The sequence below is a fragment of the Populus nigra genome, chromosome 12, assembly GCF_951802175.1.
Source record: "Populus nigra chromosome 12, ddPopNigr1.1, whole genome shotgun sequence".
NCBI lineage: Eukaryota > Viridiplantae > Streptophyta > Magnoliopsida > Malpighiales > Salicaceae > Populus > Populus nigra.
In genome coordinates this window covers 4721784-4740204 of record NC_084863.1, presented here as the reverse complement: position 1 = coordinate 4740204, position 18421 = coordinate 4721784, and the positions used below count along the sequence as shown (strand labels likewise).

Sequence of the window (18421 nt, the reverse complement as noted above, 5' to 3'; positions counted from 1 at the left end):
TTATTTTATTGTAGATAGTGTACAATGCAATCTATAATAAAACAAATAATGAGTTATTCAATGATCAAAATAATAAATACATAATTAAAGGTAGAATTATATTTATTTTACAGTGTAATTATTCTCATGTTATTGAAAAAACAAAACATAATTAATATCTAAAGGGTGTTTTTGAATTTTTATATTTTTTTATACTGTGTAATTATTGCATAACTCCTGTAGCCATTTGTTTTTTTCGCCCTAAGATCAAGGAGTATTTTAGGTTTTTTAACTTTGATTTTCTTGAATTTATCTCATACAATCAAGGGTGTTTTGTCTTTTGTATAATTCAAAAAAAAAAAATAAAGTAGAATTAAGCAAACTGAATGTTTTATTCCATAAAAAATTAAGCAAATAATTAAGGATTAGAAGAGAAACATAATTTTCTTGGTCGTCAAATTACACGAAGGACTCTAATCTCTCAAATGACTTGATATGAATCAAGGTACACTTTCTTTAAATATTTATTTGAATATAAAAATTATAAAATTCTAAGATCATGACATTATACTTTTTAATTGCTTACAATCTCATCCATCTTTACATAACAACTTCTTTCCTTCACCTCTCAGCCTCTTCATGTCTGAAATGCCAATACATGGAAGGAGTTGATGAAAATAACAAACCACTCAAAAGAAATTTCAAACAGGAAGAAGTTATGAAACAAAATATAAAATGACTTGAAGGCCTAGTGATAGAAAGGAGTTGTATTGATGTCTGGAGAGAGGCTGCTGGTGCTGCATTTGGCAAAACATGATGAGATATGATATATTGGATTGGAGAAGAAATGGATGATAGCTTTCGAGGAGGGAGGGAGACCTTTCTGACTCAGAACATCCCTGAAAAGTAGAAGGCTTCGACAAATGAAAGGGAAAAAAATCATTGCAAATAAAACATATCATGAGCATAAATTAGAGAGAAGCATTTTAGCAAACTAGTATATAGAGTAATAGATCTCTGTTTCGATGCTCCTATTCTGCTGATATAATTTTGGCTGGACATTTGATGGATTTCTTCAATTATTCTCCCAGCTTATCTTCTGTCATGCTGTTGAACATATGCACTGCTTTTTTTCTTTCTTTTTTTCTGGAAAGAGTGGTTTATGCTGGGCTGGAGAGCTGCAAGTATTGATCTCTTATGCCTTCACAAGTCTGTTCTTCAACTTCAGGCCTGCATATTTGGGTTTTGCACTGTTATTTGATCCATACTTTCGGCTCATCTTGTCCAGTCCTAGTGTTTTGCAGCAACTCTTGAGTCTTGACAAGCTCAAATTGAGACCAAGCATTTGAAATTTAATTTAAAATGTTCGGATTTATCTGTCATTAGTCAATTCTCAATAGATTAACGCGGTGTTAAGCTTTCTCGTGAGAAAACGAATGAACACCAACCAATGGACCACACACTTGGAAGAAAAGCAAACAACAGCAAAACTCAACATAAGAAAATAACAAGCTGCTATTATTTTAATTACCATGATTCATTAAACAAATCATTGATCAATAAGAATACTAAATCAAGAAGTTGACAGGTTTAGCGATAAAAAAGAGAGAGCACCATTGCTTTTTTCCCTTCTTTCTCTCTACCAACCAGCTAACTTCATTATTTTCCAACGAACATCAAATCATTAAGATAAAAATCAACACCCACTTCCTCTATCCACAAGGTGCACAGAAGCAATCTTACTTTTATCTGTCCACTCCTGTTTCTGTAGTTAATTTGTTGATAAGTTGCTAGGCTTGAGAATGAGTTGAAGGATATGGTAGTGTGTACACACAAACCAAGCTGCAGTGCTACCTCAAAGATTATTGTATCAGATGATAACTACCGGAAGATTAATATATAACCAGCTGCCATCTCCTTGTGACAATGCTTGTTAGCGTGTAAGAAACTTCCATATTTCTTCATCCATAAGGTACAGAACATTCTTATATATATCTCACCCTTTGCCAAAAACGAGAAAGGCCGTCTTTTTTTCATCCTACTCTTCCGCTCTCATTTTCAATCTTTGATAATGTTCAATGGAGTTCTAGATTTGATTTGTTGTCTTAATTCTATAGAGATTTGACAGCTTACTTCGTAGTTCTTTTCATGCATACCTTTGACAGGATTTTGGAGTAGGATTTTTTCAGTCTCGAGGAACAATTATCTATTCTGCTTTCATGAAATGAAAGAATAGCGAGTTGTTTCACTCTCTGTTTATTCTGAAAAATTCTTGTACACTGTGAAGAGGTTATATGAAATATAAATCATTTTTATCACAATCTTAAATAATAGAGGCAGATTCAATATTTGGTAGTGCCCAATGGTTCAATCTGTGGCACATCATATTTTCATCAAGAGTTATACCCCGTTCCTTGGATCCATCAAGAGTTCTACTTACTAGATATGTATGCATGATGGCATAAACAAGCAAGTGCTCTTGATAAGTACATACGGTTCTATGTCCTGGAGATTCTAACAAGTTGTTTTGAGTAGGTTCTGTTTTCTTTTTTGCTTGATTCTTCTCCTTATTTCTTTTGATTCATTGTTTGGTTTGTTTGGCTGTTGTGTAGATAAAGGGAGATGGAAGATGAAATGGTGGATCAGTATTGGTGTCACATGTGTTCTCAGATGGTGAACCCGGTAACGGAAGCTGAGATTAAATGCCCATTCTGTGAGAGTGGTTTTCTGGAAGAGATGGGCAGCGTGAGAGAAGTCAATAATAATATCTTTGATTTAGGATCAGAACATGCATTCTCTCTTTGGGATACATTCTTGCTGGACCTTATGGGTGGCTTAGGCACTTCTGGTTCACGTAGAATAGCTCAAGAACATATTAGCAGTACCAGTTCCCAAGATGAAGATGATGAGCTAGACTTTGAGTCCTTGCTTCGAAGAAGAGGTAGACTAAGCACATCTTCAGTCCAACGCTTACTTCAAGATCTTCATTTGAGGTCAGAGAATCCTGAAAATGACAGGGAGAGCAGCGGCGGCAGTAGTAGTAGCAGTAGTGTGATTTTGGTCAATCCTTTCAATGAAGAGGCAATAATTCTTCACAGTCCTGATAATATGAACCAACCAGAAAACCCGAGTCAAAACGTGTCAATTTCTTTCCAGGACTATCTTATAGGACCTGATGTGGATTTATTGCTACATCATTTGGCAGAGAGTGGTCCTAACCGATACGGGACTCCTCCAGCAGAGAAAGAAGCAGTTAAAGCAATGCCAACAATTTCCATTACGCAGAATTTGCAGTGTTCAGTTTGCCTGGAAGAGTTCGACATTGGATGTGAAGCAAAGGAGATGCCATGTAAACACAAATTTCATGGAGAGTGTATTGTTCCATGGCTGGAACTTCATAGTTCCTGCCCAGTTTGCAGGTTCCTAATGCCCTCTGATGATTCCACGACTGGAGTAAGCCAGTCGAGAAGTGACGAAGAGAGAACGGAGAGCAACGATGCTAGGATCATTAATAATGGGAGAAGGTATTGGGTCCCTATCCCATGGCCTTTTGATGGTTTGTTTCCTTTATCAGGATCTCAAAATGGTGGGAGTTCTTCATCAGCACCCTCATCAACCACCATGCGTGGAAGTGCTTCCTACTCCGATGAAACTTGAACACTTGTGTTCCTAACGTACTTGTGCTTCTTTTATATGTTTCCGTGCCTTTCTTCAGTGTATTGCCATCTTATCTTAGCAAAATGGTTTCCTGCAAACCGTTTATGTATAGAAACAACTTTATGGTTTGAGAAATTGATTGCTTCTGTTGCTGTCTTCCAATTTGTTACTGCTATACTTTATGGAACCTTTTCTCCTTGCGGTCGGATTGGTGCCCAAACTAAACAACTCAACATAGCATTGGCCTCTGGGATTAAACCTTTCTACTACTAAATGGGCTTAGAAAATATTTAAAGGTGCAGAAAGACTAATGGAACATGGAAAAAACAGATCCCATAAGCAGAGCAAAAAATAAATTGCCAAAATTGTGAAGATGCACTCTTCCAATATTCAATTATTTATCATTGATCCAACACCAGTTAAACTAGAGATAAACTAACAAAAAATTAAATGCCTCAAAATCTGTAGAATCTTTCAATTGAAGCCGTGCACGATATGATCACTGCTGCACTTGCAAGATCTTGATAACAGAAGCAGCGCCAATCTTGTGCAATGCCACAACCGAGTCTCCTGGCTTGCATAGTCCCTTTATCTTTGCATAATGAAAGGCCTGCTCAATTGTCTCTTCAGTTGACTCACTATGATAAACTTTTCCGGACACTGAGCTCAAAACGGGTATAAGACCCCTGTAAATAAGGCTATGTCTTGCTGGAGCTTCGTCACTGCATGACCATTCAAAGAAATCAGTTCGAATCTCTGGAACAATCATTGACAAAATTGGCATGCTTGGTCGGTACTTAGACACCAACTTTGCGGTGGTTCCACCCTTGGTCAGGACTAAAATAAATGCTGCTTTGATGGTGTTTGCTGTCCTGACTGCTGAAGAAGCCATACTTTCTAATGGGGTCATAGGCATAGGAGCAGTAACCATGATTGCCTTGAAAAGATGTCCATAATCTATGAAGTTCTCTGCCTCCATGCATATTCTGGACATGGTTTGAACAGCAAGCTCAGGGTAGGCTCCAGCAGCAGTTTCTCCACTGAGCATCACACAATCAGTACCATCAAGAACGGCATTGGCAACATCTGTAGCTTCAGCTCTAGTCGGCCTTGGAGATTTGATCATGGATTCCAACATCTGAGTAGCAGTCACTACAGGCTTTCCTTGTATGTTGGCCTTGTGTATCATCACTTTTTGAGCTAGGAATATTTTCTCAATTGGAATTTCCATTCCCAGGTCACCTCGTGCCACCATAAATGCATCAGAATTTGCAAGAATGTCATCAAAATTAGCAACCCCTTCTTGGTTTTCTACCTGCCAAAATACAGAACCAGAAGGTCAATTTGATGATATTTTTGCTTCAAAACTGTAAATCCGTTATAGCTCGATATTAGCTATTCATAGCGTGGAGTCAATTTGTAGGCATTTCTGAGTTACCATAGTAATCTGTATCAATCTTAAGAAGTCACTTTTTAGTTCTAAATGAGAAAGTTAGAACCTTTGACATGAGAAGGATGTTCTTTCCATCATCACCTAGCAGCTTTCTGACCTCGGTGAGGTCTGAACCTTTGCGAACAAAGGACAGTGCGATGATGTCAATCTTATTGGGGACACCCCACTTCAGGATATCCTCCTTATCCTTCTCTGTTAAGGTAGGGAGATCAACGACAACTCCAGGAAGATTGACATTCTTCTTCTCACCCAAAACAGCAGAATTCTCACAGCGACAACGGATCAACCCTCCTTCCTGGTCACAAGCCAACACTGTCAGTGAAATTGTGCCATCAGAACACAAAATAACACTCCCTGGCTGGACATCTTCAGCCAGCTTTTTGTAGCTCATGCAGATCATATTCTCATCACCCTTTAAGCTATAATCAGTAGAAATAAGTATCTCTTGACCCTGCTTGAGTTGTACAGGCTTCCCATCCTTCAAGAATCCAGTTCGAATTTCCGGTCCCTGAGCATATCACAATTTAAGAACATTAAAAGTTAGCCAAGTTCCTTGTGTTGCAGCTAGAATTCCGAAGCAAATGGAAAAATTCAGCATGATCTTTAAGCCATATTTGAAACCCTCATCATTGAGAATAAAATAAGGTAGCACATAAGGAAGAAGAAAATATTTGCAAACCAAATCCAATACCATGCAAGACCAAAGTTGATTCCCTAGGCAGCCTATCCCCCATATGCAATTACACAGTACATGACCAACAATTTTATTTTATTCTTCGAAAAGTAGAGAACTTAATTATATTCTGTGGAACTTAACATTAATTCCCTTGTCTCTTTCCATAATTCATTGATTGTACTAAAACAACAGCAAATGGAAGTTTATACTTAGAATTATGCCTATACACGGGACAGGCCGGGTTGGCCTAAAGAGAACATCAATATTTTCCACAGATAGAAGCACAACAAACTGATGATCATGGCCACAGAAAGAAGAGTGTCTGCACCTTATATTGCTTTTCTTAATATTTAATAATCAAATCCCAAACCATTAAAAACATAATATTTTGTATCTTTCTTGGAATTCTTCTGGAAAAACAATATGAATTGAACGAAGAATTTTCTAGTTGATCTAGAGCAAATTAATAAAATTTGTTCGTCGAACTGCATGCTTGGGGGATCCAGAATTGCCATTAGTTAATTTCTAATTAAACTAAGTTTAATAACATCGAATCAGTGATATCATGGCAAACGAACAAAGTCACAGAATTCAAAGGAAAAAAAAGAAAACAGAAAATCTAAAAACAGACGTACGCTAATGCATTAAAGAGGAAAATATACCTTGGTGTCCAACATGACAGCACAAAGAATGCCAGTATTGTTCATGGCAGTCCCAAGATTATCAAGGGTTTCCTGATGATAAGCATGAGTTCCATGCGAGAAGTTGAAGCGAGCAACGTTCATGCCAGCCCTCAAAAGCCTCTCAGTCATCTCAACAGACCTTGACTGTGGCCCTAACGTGCATACTATCTTAGTCTTTCTATTCCTCGTGTTCTCCCCTACCATCAAGTTTTGACCACCCAAAATATTCTCCATTCTCGTTAAAACCTTGAAGAAAGCAACAACAGAGATTTTTACTACAAAAGTAGGGGGAGCCTAAAAGGGTTTTTCAAGGGTTTTTGTGCACGACACAAGTAGTTAATGACTAGGGCTAAGGGCCATGTTTGTGTATATATAGGGTTATATATGGGGTTGTCGTCTTCCTGATGGGATAGTTTACGGGTTTTACTTGCTGGTACTGCCATTAATTATGGTACAAATAGTTGTATAATTTAAAACCCTTTGTGAATCGGAGAAAAAAACAAGAAAAAAAGAATATCATGTTTATTTAATTAATTAGTTTCCCTTATGACTCAAGTCAAAAAAGGAGAAATTAAACTGGTAAGATCTTGTTTGGTTTTCTTAGGAAAATATTTTCTTGAGGGACAAACAAAGATATATTAAATAGGAATTATGGGTTTCCCAAGAACATTAAATATGATGAGCTGTTTTATTTTAGTTGTCAATAAAGTACGTAGCTGTTTTTTTTTTTCCCCTTAATCTAGAATGCTATTTTTCTTTTTTTCTTTTTCTTTTTGTTTGAAAATAGAGAGGGGAATTTAAGGGTTTAATATGGTTTAATTTATTCATTTTTTGAGTAAATTATTAACCCTTTAAAGCATTATAAAATATTAAAAAACCTCATTCAATGAAACAGTGCCCTTAATATTTTAAAATCTTTCTCACTATTAATTAAAGTGGATATTGGTTTTAAAAATACTAAGATCATTAATTTGAGTATAAAAAGAGATTTTTATAATATTTTCATAGATGTTAATGAATTAATTAGTATTATAATTTATACGTACCCTTCATTTTTTAAAGAAAATAAGCCCATTGTACTTTGGATGAAAAATAGTTTATATATATACTGGATGGTAATTGTAGTTTTACGATATATCTTAAAAAGAATTATTGTGATTTACTTTTTTATATATATTTTTTTCTATCAAAGCATTTTCCACAATTAATGTGGAATAAAGTTCCTTTCTTTGATTATATATATATAGCACAAAGAATATAATTAATTTTTTTATTATAAATTAATAATTTTATATTTTTATGTTGTTTTGGTATGTTAATATTGAAAATAATTTTTTAAAAATAAAAAATATTTTAATATATTTTTAAATAAAAAATAATATCACGGTCGAACAGTGAAACAGTCAATTAAAACCCGTTCATTTTAGGAATAACAATGATTGGTGGCATCATGTGCTGCACCGGGAAGCTGAAGAAGCATAAGGTACAATCCCCTCTAAAGGCATTGCCATGTGAATCCACCGTCCATTATTATACCCTCTCTGTTAGTGGCTTGTATTAACTTGGACCGTTGATTTCCAGAACCATAGTATAAAGACAAGTGTTAAATTATAATCCTCTTCCTCGAGAAAATATTTTATTATTGGTGAAAGACCACCTTTCGTGCTGCGAGTCATAGCTATTGCGAATCAAGCTTCAGAAAAATATTGGTATTTCCCTCTCTGTTAGTGGCTTCTTCTTCTTCTTTTTTACATTGAAAATTGATGTTTAGCTAGCACGATCATGTTTTAAAAGAAATATGTGACTTTAATTGTACACCATATTAGATCTTCTTTTTATTTTGACCAGATAATGAACAAATTAATAATAATAACAAGTGGATCAAATTTTATGAAAAAAATTATAATAAAAAAAATATTTTTGTTAATGAAAACAAATGATGTAACTTAATTCTCAATTCATTAAATATGATTGAGTAAAATTGAGTAAGAAAAAAGATAAAAAGAACTGGCTTGAGTCGATTTGTGTTAATATTACAAATTTATAACTCCAGGAATAAAAGATGAGTCAACCTAGATTAACCCACTAAATCTGCGATCCAAATCATAAGACTTGGTAGAAAAAAAAAAACATAAGAAATCATAAGGATAAAAGGAAAAATAATTATGTCAACCCGTGTTAACTTTTCAAACCTGTGACTTGAGGTATTAGACTGGAAACACTTTGTCTGGAAAAATCACAAAAATCAATTTCCAATCAATTAAAAGTTGAAGGATTAATTTTGAAAAAGATTATCAATTACTTGAAAGGATCCAAAATAAAAAAAAATAAAATAAAAAGAATAAGGATCAAAATTGACACAAAAAATAAAAATAAATTCTTAATTTAAGTGTGAAACTAAAAAGAAAAATCAATTCAACAAAAAGCTCAAAATTAAAAAAAAATAAGAATCAAATTGGGATGGAATGATGAAATTTTTTTAAAAAACTTCTATAAAAAGGTCAAGGAGTTGAAATATCACCAATAAAGAGGAATTTGCAATACATTTCAAGAGATGAGAGAGAAAAAAAAATATCAACTGGAGATAAACTAGACTACCATCACAAACACATGCCACTCCATCAGAAAGAAAATGTAGCAGCGCTTCCAACAACACGACGGAAGAGCATTTTTAGACATGAGAAGTCGCCTCATATGCTGGAGAGCACGTCACACGCACCCCTATATATATATATATTTGGTCAAATACTAGATTGCTCCTAAACTAACTTGATAATAACAAAACAAAAAAAAAACGTTGTGGAAAAAAAAAATCCCTTGACTCTTTTTTTGTTTTTAAAGATATTTTGATCTTTTCACTGTACTTTTTAATATTTTATATTTGATCAAATACTAAAATTTTCTTAAACTGATATTATAATATGGAAAAAAACCTTTGTGAAATAGAAAAATACCCTTGATACCAGTTTTAAATTTTTTTGCTTTCAAGTATATTTTGATAATTTTACTATATAATTAAAATGAAAAAAAATTATTTATTCCCGATTATTTTGATAACAATAAATAAAACATGTAAAAAGATTTTAATACTCTTCATAGCTAATGTTAATTCTTTTAGGTGAAGAGGCAAAATCACTACTATACTATTCCAATTAACGGTGCAAATAGATTTGGTTTAACACTGTTTTTCAAAGAGGATCAAGCTTTTGTTAATTTCTTGTGGTTCCGGAGGATCTCTTTATAGGAAACCTAGGAAGGGGGAGCTTTCCTGTTTACGCCCCCGGATGCCTGGGGCTTGGAAGTGTCCAGAGTATTTTAAGAATGAGTGTTTTGAGGAAGGATTTGACGCCAAGAGTAGAATGAAAAGTCAGTTCCAATACGGTGGCTTTTCTTCTTTACTTGTGTTTAGAAAGATGCAAACAATATTTAAAAAAAAATTTAAAATTTTTTTATTTAAAATAATTTTTTTATATTTTTATATCATAATTTTTAATGTACTGATATCAAAAATAAAATTTTAATATTTTTTAAATAAAAAATACTTTAAACCATAACCACTATAACAATCCTAAACAGGCGTAGTCTTCCCCACTGCAAACTCAAGAGAGAGCAATCTTTGAATGCGTGCAAATTAAGCACGGCTAAAGATGTTCAGAAGCATTTCCTCTATTTGGGCACTTGAAGCTAGCACCCTGCATGTCAATACATACATTTAAACCACAACTAGCAAGGGATTGGTGCAGATGCAAATATGAAGAATTACAAGTTCACAACTTGCCAGTTTCTAATGTCTCTCTGTACAGCCTGAAGAAAAATATTACACAAACAAAATTGACGAACTTTATTACATCCCTCTAAAAACTCAAAGCTACTCTATAAAGATAAACATCTAGTTCTGAAATTGATAAATGGGATCCCAACCCAAAACTTCGGTAAAATCTCAAACTAGTTTCTCTGCCGTGGGGAAAATAATCTAAACTGGGAGATTTAGTAAAGGCCCATAAAAGACATGCACAAAGAACATCATGTAGAAGCTTTGATGCATTGTTTTGGTCCAATACTCGAGGAGATAACTGCATCTCATCATCATAAATTAACTCGGATAGCTTCGGATGGCCACTTTTTGATGCAATATCTGGAGCATTTGCCAATTGATGCACCCAGTTTACAGCTCATCATGGCCACCTTGCAGTTGTTCATTGTACATTGATTCAAGTTTACGCTCAAGTTCCTGTCAGATCAATTTTCACATTTCAATAAGACAAGGAAAAATAGGAGCAGAGAAAACTGGCTGCTCGTTAAATAAAATATACCTCAAGCTTTCCTTCTAGGCAACGGATAGGGGTCGACATCAGAGCTACATATCTGCCATGACGAAGAAAGAGTAAGACAGCTGAATTTCATGTGACGATGTGTGTTCAACTATATGCATGCAAGCAGGTAAGAGAGGGAGGAGGGAGGAGGGAGGAGGGAGGGAGGGAGCGAGACATACTCGCAGCGGCTTGGTTCTTTCACATCGGTCAGTTCTGTTTTCAGTCCACATCTAAGCTTGACCTGTTAAAATGAAAGGACTTGTTAGCAAAAATCTTACTCGTAAAAAGACTAGCAAAAATCTATGCCTTAATTAGATACCAAGCCATTTTGTCATTCGCTGTCACCCAATTGATTGTCGACATAACCATAGAACACACTTTATGACAGGAAAAAACAAACAAAAAATATGTTGATTTACTGTCTTCTACACATCACAATGCATCCTAAAGTGGTCCGTATATCAAAAGGGATCCAGACAGCTCAAATGATCAATAAACTGGAAAAAAAGAGAGTATTTTAGACATATTTAAGATCCAATGTAGCTCCATTTGCCTTAGTCAAGAGTTTTAACAAATAATAAGATCTCTCATACCTTTAAACTTCTATCAGGTCCATTCCAGCATCCATCACCATTTGAAAACAGCATGGAGCCATATGAGTTTTCAAATTTCTCCCATTGCCTGCATAGAGAACAGAAAAGAAAACATGAATCTTCAGCGTATAGACATTAACATGAACAAAGAAGCCAAGAAAACTACCCTATCTCACAAGGACTATATTTTTGTTTCTTATCGCTTTTTGAGGGATGTCTTGTTCTTGAATTTTGTATTAGTCAGTTCCTTCTTTCTAATACCACTTTTTTTAATCTAAAAATGACACTAACACGAGCATATACAGAAACTAGTTCTAGATCCAAAACATAAGTACATGCAACACTTTTGACCTCCCCCACCACATCTGCCAGTGTAGCTGTTTTAGGAAGAATTGCTTGAGTATAGTAACCATATGGGATCATTGACTTACTCTACAGCATGGTGCTATCATCACATATTGAGACACATCCTGCATTTTAATGTCTTGCATGAAGACCGGATTGATTTGTGAAATGTAGGTGATGGGAAATGAAGAAAGAGAACAATGGGAACTAGTTGTTCCTTTATTCTGAAAAGTAAGTATATCACTTTGCTTTCAAGTTGAATTCAATAGTTTGTTCCTTCTCCTGTTCATTGTTACAATTCAACTTCTATTAAATTGATTAGGTTATAGCCATACTGCTATGTTTTAAGGCTTGCCTCCATTAGAAAGCTGAGACCCATATTTCTTCAACTGAAATAAAGTTATCCTTGTATTGAAAGAGCATTGTAATTTCACCTTCCGACAATTTATCAAAGTTCTGTTCATAAATTTATGCCCTCTTTGTTGCTGATTGTGTCGATGGGAAAGAGTCAAACATGTTGCTAGTCACCAGCCTTCCATCCCCTAGTATTACTATGTTCAACTAAACTGCTTAGTCCCTAATCAAACAAGCGCTGAATCATGACTCTGATGAGATATCCATAATTTAAAATCTCTACATAAATGCTAATGTTGATATTTCCTCTTCAAAGGTTTGATCTAATTGGCAAGACAACAAAGTTAGCTCCCACTTCACAAAGTTAGCTCCTACTTCCCCAATGGCCTCTTTTTAAACAGCTGCCATCATCAGCTTAAATTTAAGTACTGACTGCTCAGAGGGCGGAAAACATGTATAACAACGTAGAACTAATACTGTTGGTATACCTATGACTAGACAAAGGATAAAAACAGCATGAAGACATACCCTAGTTGAGTTATGTGATAGCCCTCCTCCTGGGATGCATCTTTAAATGGGCAAACTTTATACACGTACCTGGGAGGGGAAAGAAACCAACACCAAAAGCAAAGCCAGCAACGAAGGTAAATTCCCACACATCTGAATTGATATGAGAGCAGGGCAACCATCAACACAGAGAGAAGAGGGGTTTTGAATATTACTTGTCCTGTTTGGTTTCAAAACATTGATCGTAGTAGAAATAGAACTCCTTCTCCATGCCTAGAATTCAAAATTAGATTTGAAGTGAAGAAAATTATTAACCATACGCTGTTAAAAGTATCCTTTAGCTGTTAAATACAAATTCATTGATATACTGACTCACCAAAGTCGTGTTTTAACTTCTCTGTCAAACTTGCTATTCTTTCCTGTATATCAGACAACCTTGTAGTGGAGTCCTCATAATCCTTCCGAACACGATTTGCATCTATTAAGCAAGACACACACACACTCTCATGCAATTATTAATAACTTAAAAGGTATGCCATATGGAAACCAACACTCACCTAGTTTATCTAGTGGAGCAGGAAACAAATTAATCGCCTGAAACAGGTTTTGAGCAGCATCCTGTATCTTTTCCAACAAAGATGGGCCATTCAAAATAGTTACTCCTAAAGACATTAGAAAAAGACTGTAACTATGAGAATTTACGGCATTGAAAAAAATAGGAGAAAAATTTAGCAGAGAGAAGAAAAACAACTGCTTCAAAAGAACAATTGCTAATCTGATAAATCTTTTTGCACTTATGCCAAACATATATGCGGCACCAGAGTTATTAAGATCATTTCCTACAGCTGATTCCCTTACCATCACTATTGTCATGGTCCTTGTCATCAGTGCCCTCTGGAATCTCATTGTTGCCTCCATAGTTATCTTTATTAGGACTAACTTCCTCAACTTGGTGTTCAGTTTTTTCTCCTGTCCAACGCGAAGCAACAAGGCGACCCAGGTCTTCTCTTAACAACCCCTCGGTGCTTTCAGATCCATCAGTTGGCAATCCCTCAGTATTTTCATATTCATCTTTCTGTTGCTGAGAGCAACGAATACTATTCAGGTTCATGGCGAAACTCAACAATATAAATACAGAAATACTAATTTAAATGGAGAACTTCCAATTTTTTCAATGCTATTAAATAGAATTTTCATGTGTTGTTATTACAACTATATGAAACTAAAAAGGAAAAATCAACTCATTGCAGTCCCAGGTAAAGGACATCCTGAATAAGTAGTAATCAACTTGCTTCTCTATTGTTCCCTCCACTGCTCAATTTGATGTTGATTCTTGCAAAAGTGTATCACATATAAAGAAGCAAACTTCATGAGAGACAGGTTAAGGGTACAGCAGTTCAATAGGAAACAGCAAATTGTCCAGGTACTTTCTTTAGCAATCTTGAAGTTCACCATCATCAATATCAAATTGCTAATGTACAAGGGTGCTCTTGGCAGTCACGAGAGTTGTATACATAGCTATCTACTATTGGGCTCAATGTGACTGACGTAAATACTATTTATTGCTAATGCACATTGATCATTTAATACTTAAGTGTACAATTGTCAATTTTCTTTTCTCTAACATTCAAAAGTGATACAAGCAGCTTGGCTTGACAGCTTAAATTATCTTTGAGCTGAACTTGGCATAGGATTTTCATGTATTCATATGCCGAAGCAGAGCTCAAGCCTCAATAATATTTTATAGCTTGATCTTGTATATAAATTTGCTGTCTGTACACAAATTCAAGCCCTTGAATACCATGAGCGAGTACATGCTCATTTGCAGTTAAGCACAGCAACACACACACACACACACACAGATAGAGAGAGAGAGAGAGAGATTAAAAGGCAGACCTCCACGCTCGATAACCTGATCTAATGACACACAAACACACACACACACACAGAGGGAGAGAGGGAGAGGGAGAGGGAGAGGGAGAGAAATTAAAAGGCAGACCTCCACGCTCACTAACCTGATCTACTGAAGGTTCATCGGACAGCCCATTGTTCTCACTATCTGAAGTTGTAGAGCTAGAGCTTTCCTTATGCTCATCATCAGATTTATCCTCAGCAGCCATTTTCATCATCTCTTCCTTTTCTTTCGCCAGGCGTTCTTTTTCCTCTGCCTTCTCAATCTGCTCCTTACGTGCTATTTAACAGCTCAAATAAATGATGGAAGGTAGACGTGAATAATCAGTTACTTGGCTGAAAGGTCACACAACTGCTATATTTAAACAAATTTATAAATTTAAGCATTAACAAGATAGCAAGAAGAAACAGAATTTCTCAATTCTTTAACAGAGCAGAAGCAGAGTCTTAAACAAGTCAGAGTGGAGTGTTTCAATCAAAATACTGCAAGATTATTGAATTATAGATATCTAACAAGGGACTTGCTTTGTTTAAAGAACTGGTTCATTTAAGGTTGCTCTATGAGTTCTTATTGAGACTATGCAGTTCAACCTTCAGCATGTATTCTTTTTTCTGCAAACTCACTGTAAATTAGAGCCAATATCAAGCAGGCATGCATAACTATACAATACATATAGATGCATATGTGTAGCCTTTTCATTTTGCTTGGCATAAGCGCATCTATGTGTTAACCGAATCTGATTAAAAATTCCATAAGGCCATTAGTAGTGGAATTAAAGCTGGAAAATCAAAGAGTAAGGGAAGGGAGGAGAACTTGACAGTTAACAGTGACAGTATATTGAACAAAATGTTGAAATTGAAGAGAAATTAACCTTACTAGAAAATGATGAATTACCTTTAAGATTTTTAACAAGCCCTTTAAGACTCTTTTCATTGTTTTTCAGTTTTGACAGTTCTTCTTTATCTTTCGCTATTGCTTGTTTTGCTTGCTCAACTTCCTTTTTCCTTATGGTGACACCTTCTTTATAAATGTCAATTTTTTTCTTTAGCTTGTCTCTGGTCACTTTGCCAGCCTCCCAGCATGTATTTGGACACTTCACTTCACTGTCATACTCATCACTTCCATCACAGCAATCTGCTCATTTTATTTCATAATACAGAATGGTCAATAAAAGAAATTTCAACAATTAAAAGGTTTATATTCAGTGTACACAAACACCTAGAGAATTCTGAAAGTCAATCTACAAAGAAAGGGATATAAAGATTCTCAAACTGAACTAAATTTTCAGAAGTACTGTTGATGGTAAGCATCCTCCAAATTAACACAGAAGAACGAAAAACAAACTAAAGTGCATTCTAATCTTTCCTGAATATGAACAAGGGAAACACCACTAAAAGCCCTTGAAGCAGTACACCACAAGGACACTTCCCGATCAATGAATTAACTAAAAAAGGACCTTTAAACATGCAAACATTAAGAAAAAAAACACTGCCATAAAAAACAGACGAAACAATTTCACTGGTTTATTAATAAAAATGGTAGTGTTAATGAAGCACGAAAACAGGAAAGAAAAGGGAGGCACGAGCTTCTGGTATGTTGAGAAATTCTCAGACCCTGGTTGACATCCAGACCATGTTTTCAAGCCCAGAGGAGGGTGGAGAAGTGGCAGAATTTATAAAGGAATCAATTTCTCACCAGAAAAAAAGAGATTATCAACATGGTTTATTAATAATTACAGATGCTGAATATTACAAAGAGATTTTTGTAATCATGTGGCATGAACACATTTCTAAAGTTAGATGCCAGTCATCAAACAGCGAAAAAGCAACATGCCATCTAAGGCTTCCACTGAAGAATTCCAACTAGCATAGGCTGTACACATCCATCTTCATCTGTTGGTCCTGTCTAAGATCTTTTAAGTATTCACCATTAAGTCCTAGTCAATCAATATTTTATTCATTATCTCCAGCCAGTAGACACGTTTTCTTGCTATTCAACTTATACCAAATCAGTCAGTCTCACATGTTTTTTTGTCTTTACAGAAGGACACTCCTGGAGCACCCAAGTCTTTACATGAAATATGAATGTACGCAGACGAGCTTGCATGCGACTTGATAGCTTTAACTTAAACAGCATAACTCTATGTGCTTACAAACTGGGAAAAATAAAAAAAGAAAAAAACTCACAAATCCATAACCCATCTTACCGCAGATTCCATCATTCACTTTTGAAGAATGTAATGAAACGGGAAGGTGTCCCACATTCATACAGTAGAACTTTCCATGTGGGCATGCCGATGTTCCTGCAACCAACACAGCAATTGAAAAACAATTTTCGGCTAGGAAATATAATTCCTACAAAAGATATCACACACAATTTGCATACCATAAAATCTTTCAAAAATATAAGAAACAAACAAAACCGTTACCGTTACAAAAGCTATATGGTAATGAATTCTACAAAATTTTGCAGTCACCAGAGAGCCTTAAGTAAATAATAACCCATCATTTTGCAAACTAAAAAAAAATTAAATAATACCCCAAACGTATCTACCTTAAATTTAAGAACTTTCTATAATTATAAAGCAAGCCCATTTCCAGTATCACATTACCATCATAAACACAATACCCATCATTTCAATTACAAAAAAAAAAAAAAACTAAATGCAAGTGTATACATGTAAGACTCAAGAACATTCCAACTAGTTTCTGCAATTATGCACCAAACCCATCTTTAGTGTCAAATTACTCAAAATAAATAAAAAATCCCAATAATAAACCCATTTAAAAAAACAATCAAACAAAAACTAAAACTAAAACTAAAACAATAAAGAGAAAGGAGAGAATATACCTGGCTCATCAGTCCCATCAGGACAATCACAGAAATCATCATTAAGTTGAACTCTAGCGAACTTCTTGGATCCATTCCTACACTTTATAGTCTCTGTTTTGTAGTAATTCTCATCTGGGTCCAAATTACACCATCATTTCATGAACTCAAAAATCAAAACAAATTAAAGAAAACGCAATTTCATAAAAGAAAAGAAGAGGCACAAGCATAGGTACCTTGAGGGGCAACTCCAAGGAGGGAAATGATAGATGATTTGGTTGAAGAAATCAGAGAGAAATTGGTAACTAAAAGAGAGAATAATAAGAAAAGGATGTTAACTTTCATAATTTTGGTAATTCATATATAGTTTATGTGCTGTTTAGTTATTTTGTTGTAACTCAGGTTTTGTATCTTCTTTTGCTTTTCTTGTATAGCTCTCGACAGATCCATTAAACCTCATTTTTGTCACTAATAAATTATCTAATTCTCAATTTCATCTCAAATATATTACTTTTGTCAAATTTATCCTTTCATGTTTTTGTTTAAAGTATCACAATTTTCAGATTTTCTTCAAAATAGTGTTGTTTTATTGTGTAAAGTACTTGATTGAGAAATATAATTATACTTTACAGATCCTGGATACAATTAAGAATTGTTGGATAGTTCAGAGATTTACTAGATGAGTGGCTCGTGATCCATCATGAGCGGACCCTTTTTTTTCATAGTAAAAAGGTGAAGTTAAGGCAACACAAACATTGCTAAATAAGTAAAAGAAATTGACACTCGGGTAATTAACATGATCCAATTTAATAAACCTGCATAATTTTGATAATATGAATAAAAAAGAAAAAAAATAACAAAGAAAAAAAAAAGTAAAAAAACCTGACCCGAATCCATCCAGGTTATCATGTAAAACCTGTGACCTCGCCGCAACACCGAGGTAATTCCATCAAAAGCTAATTAAAAACTCAATTATCAAACAATTCAATGTCGAATGACAAATTAAAAAAAAACAGTGAAAAAAAAAACATATCAAACCGAGTTAACTTATTAACCTCGTGACCATGAGCATGATATTGGGATAATCTAATAGAAAGAAAAGTAAAAAAAAAATACAAAG

At 34.8% G+C, this 18421-nt stretch overlaps 3 protein-coding genes across 6 annotated transcripts; 1 reads left to right on the top strand and 2 right to left on the bottom strand.

The window, feature by feature from the left end:
• The first annotated feature begins 1589 nt into the window (after window positions 1–1589).
• LOC133670232 (E3 ubiquitin-protein ligase SIRP1-like) lies at window positions 1590–3793 on the top strand. 3 transcript variants are annotated; one of them, XM_062090750.1, is made up of 2 exons: window positions 1590–1919; window positions 2592–3793. In XM_062090750.1, the coding sequence occupies exon 2, from the start codon at window positions 2602–2604 to the stop codon at window positions 3634–3636; it is 1035 nt and encodes a 344-aa protein (XP_061946734.1). In that variant the 5' UTR covers window positions 1590–1919; window positions 2592–2601; the 3' UTR covers window positions 3637–3793. The 3 variants fall into 3 exon arrangements, with proteins under 3 accessions (XP_061946734.1, XP_061946732.1, XP_061946733.1); XM_062090748.1 differs by having other exon boundaries at window positions 1591–1951; XM_062090749.1 differs by lacking the exon at window positions 1590–1919 and adding an exon at window positions 1958–2510.
• A 179-nt stretch (window positions 3794–3972) lies between these two features.
• Window positions 3973–6867, bottom strand: LOC133669700 (pyruvate kinase, cytosolic isozyme-like). Its single transcript, XM_062089932.1, has 3 exons — window positions 6428–6867; window positions 5136–5597; window positions 3973–4951 (listed from the first exon to the last, which is right to left on the bottom strand). Exons 1-3 carry the CDS (start codon window positions 6680–6682, stop codon window positions 4136–4138), a joined length of 1533 nt encoding a protein of 510 aa, XP_061945916.1. The 5' UTR covers window positions 6683–6867; the 3' UTR covers window positions 3973–4135.
• Window positions 6868–10159: 3292 nt separating this feature from the next.
• On the bottom strand, window positions 10160–17826 carry LOC133670099 (glucosidase 2 subunit beta-like). 2 transcript variants are annotated; one of them, XM_062090559.1, is made up of 14 exons: window positions 17538–17826; window positions 17323–17436; window positions 16679–16774; window positions 15367–15606; window positions 14576–14751; window positions 13419–13635; window positions 13118–13222; window positions 12937–13038; window positions 12776–12833; window positions 12582–12650; window positions 11355–11442; window positions 10941–11002; window positions 10762–10813; window positions 10160–10679 (listed from the first exon to the last, which is right to left on the bottom strand). In XM_062090559.1, the coding sequence occupies exons 1-14, from the start codon at window positions 17644–17646 to the stop codon at window positions 10614–10616; spliced, it is 1554 nt and encodes a 517-aa protein (XP_061946543.1). In that variant the 5' UTR covers window positions 17647–17826; the 3' UTR covers window positions 10160–10613. The 2 variants fall into 2 exon arrangements, with proteins under 2 accessions (XP_061946543.1, XP_061946542.1); XM_062090558.1 differs by having other exon boundaries at window positions 13419–13641; window positions 17538–17815.
• Between the last annotated feature and the right edge of the window lie 595 nt (window positions 17827–18421).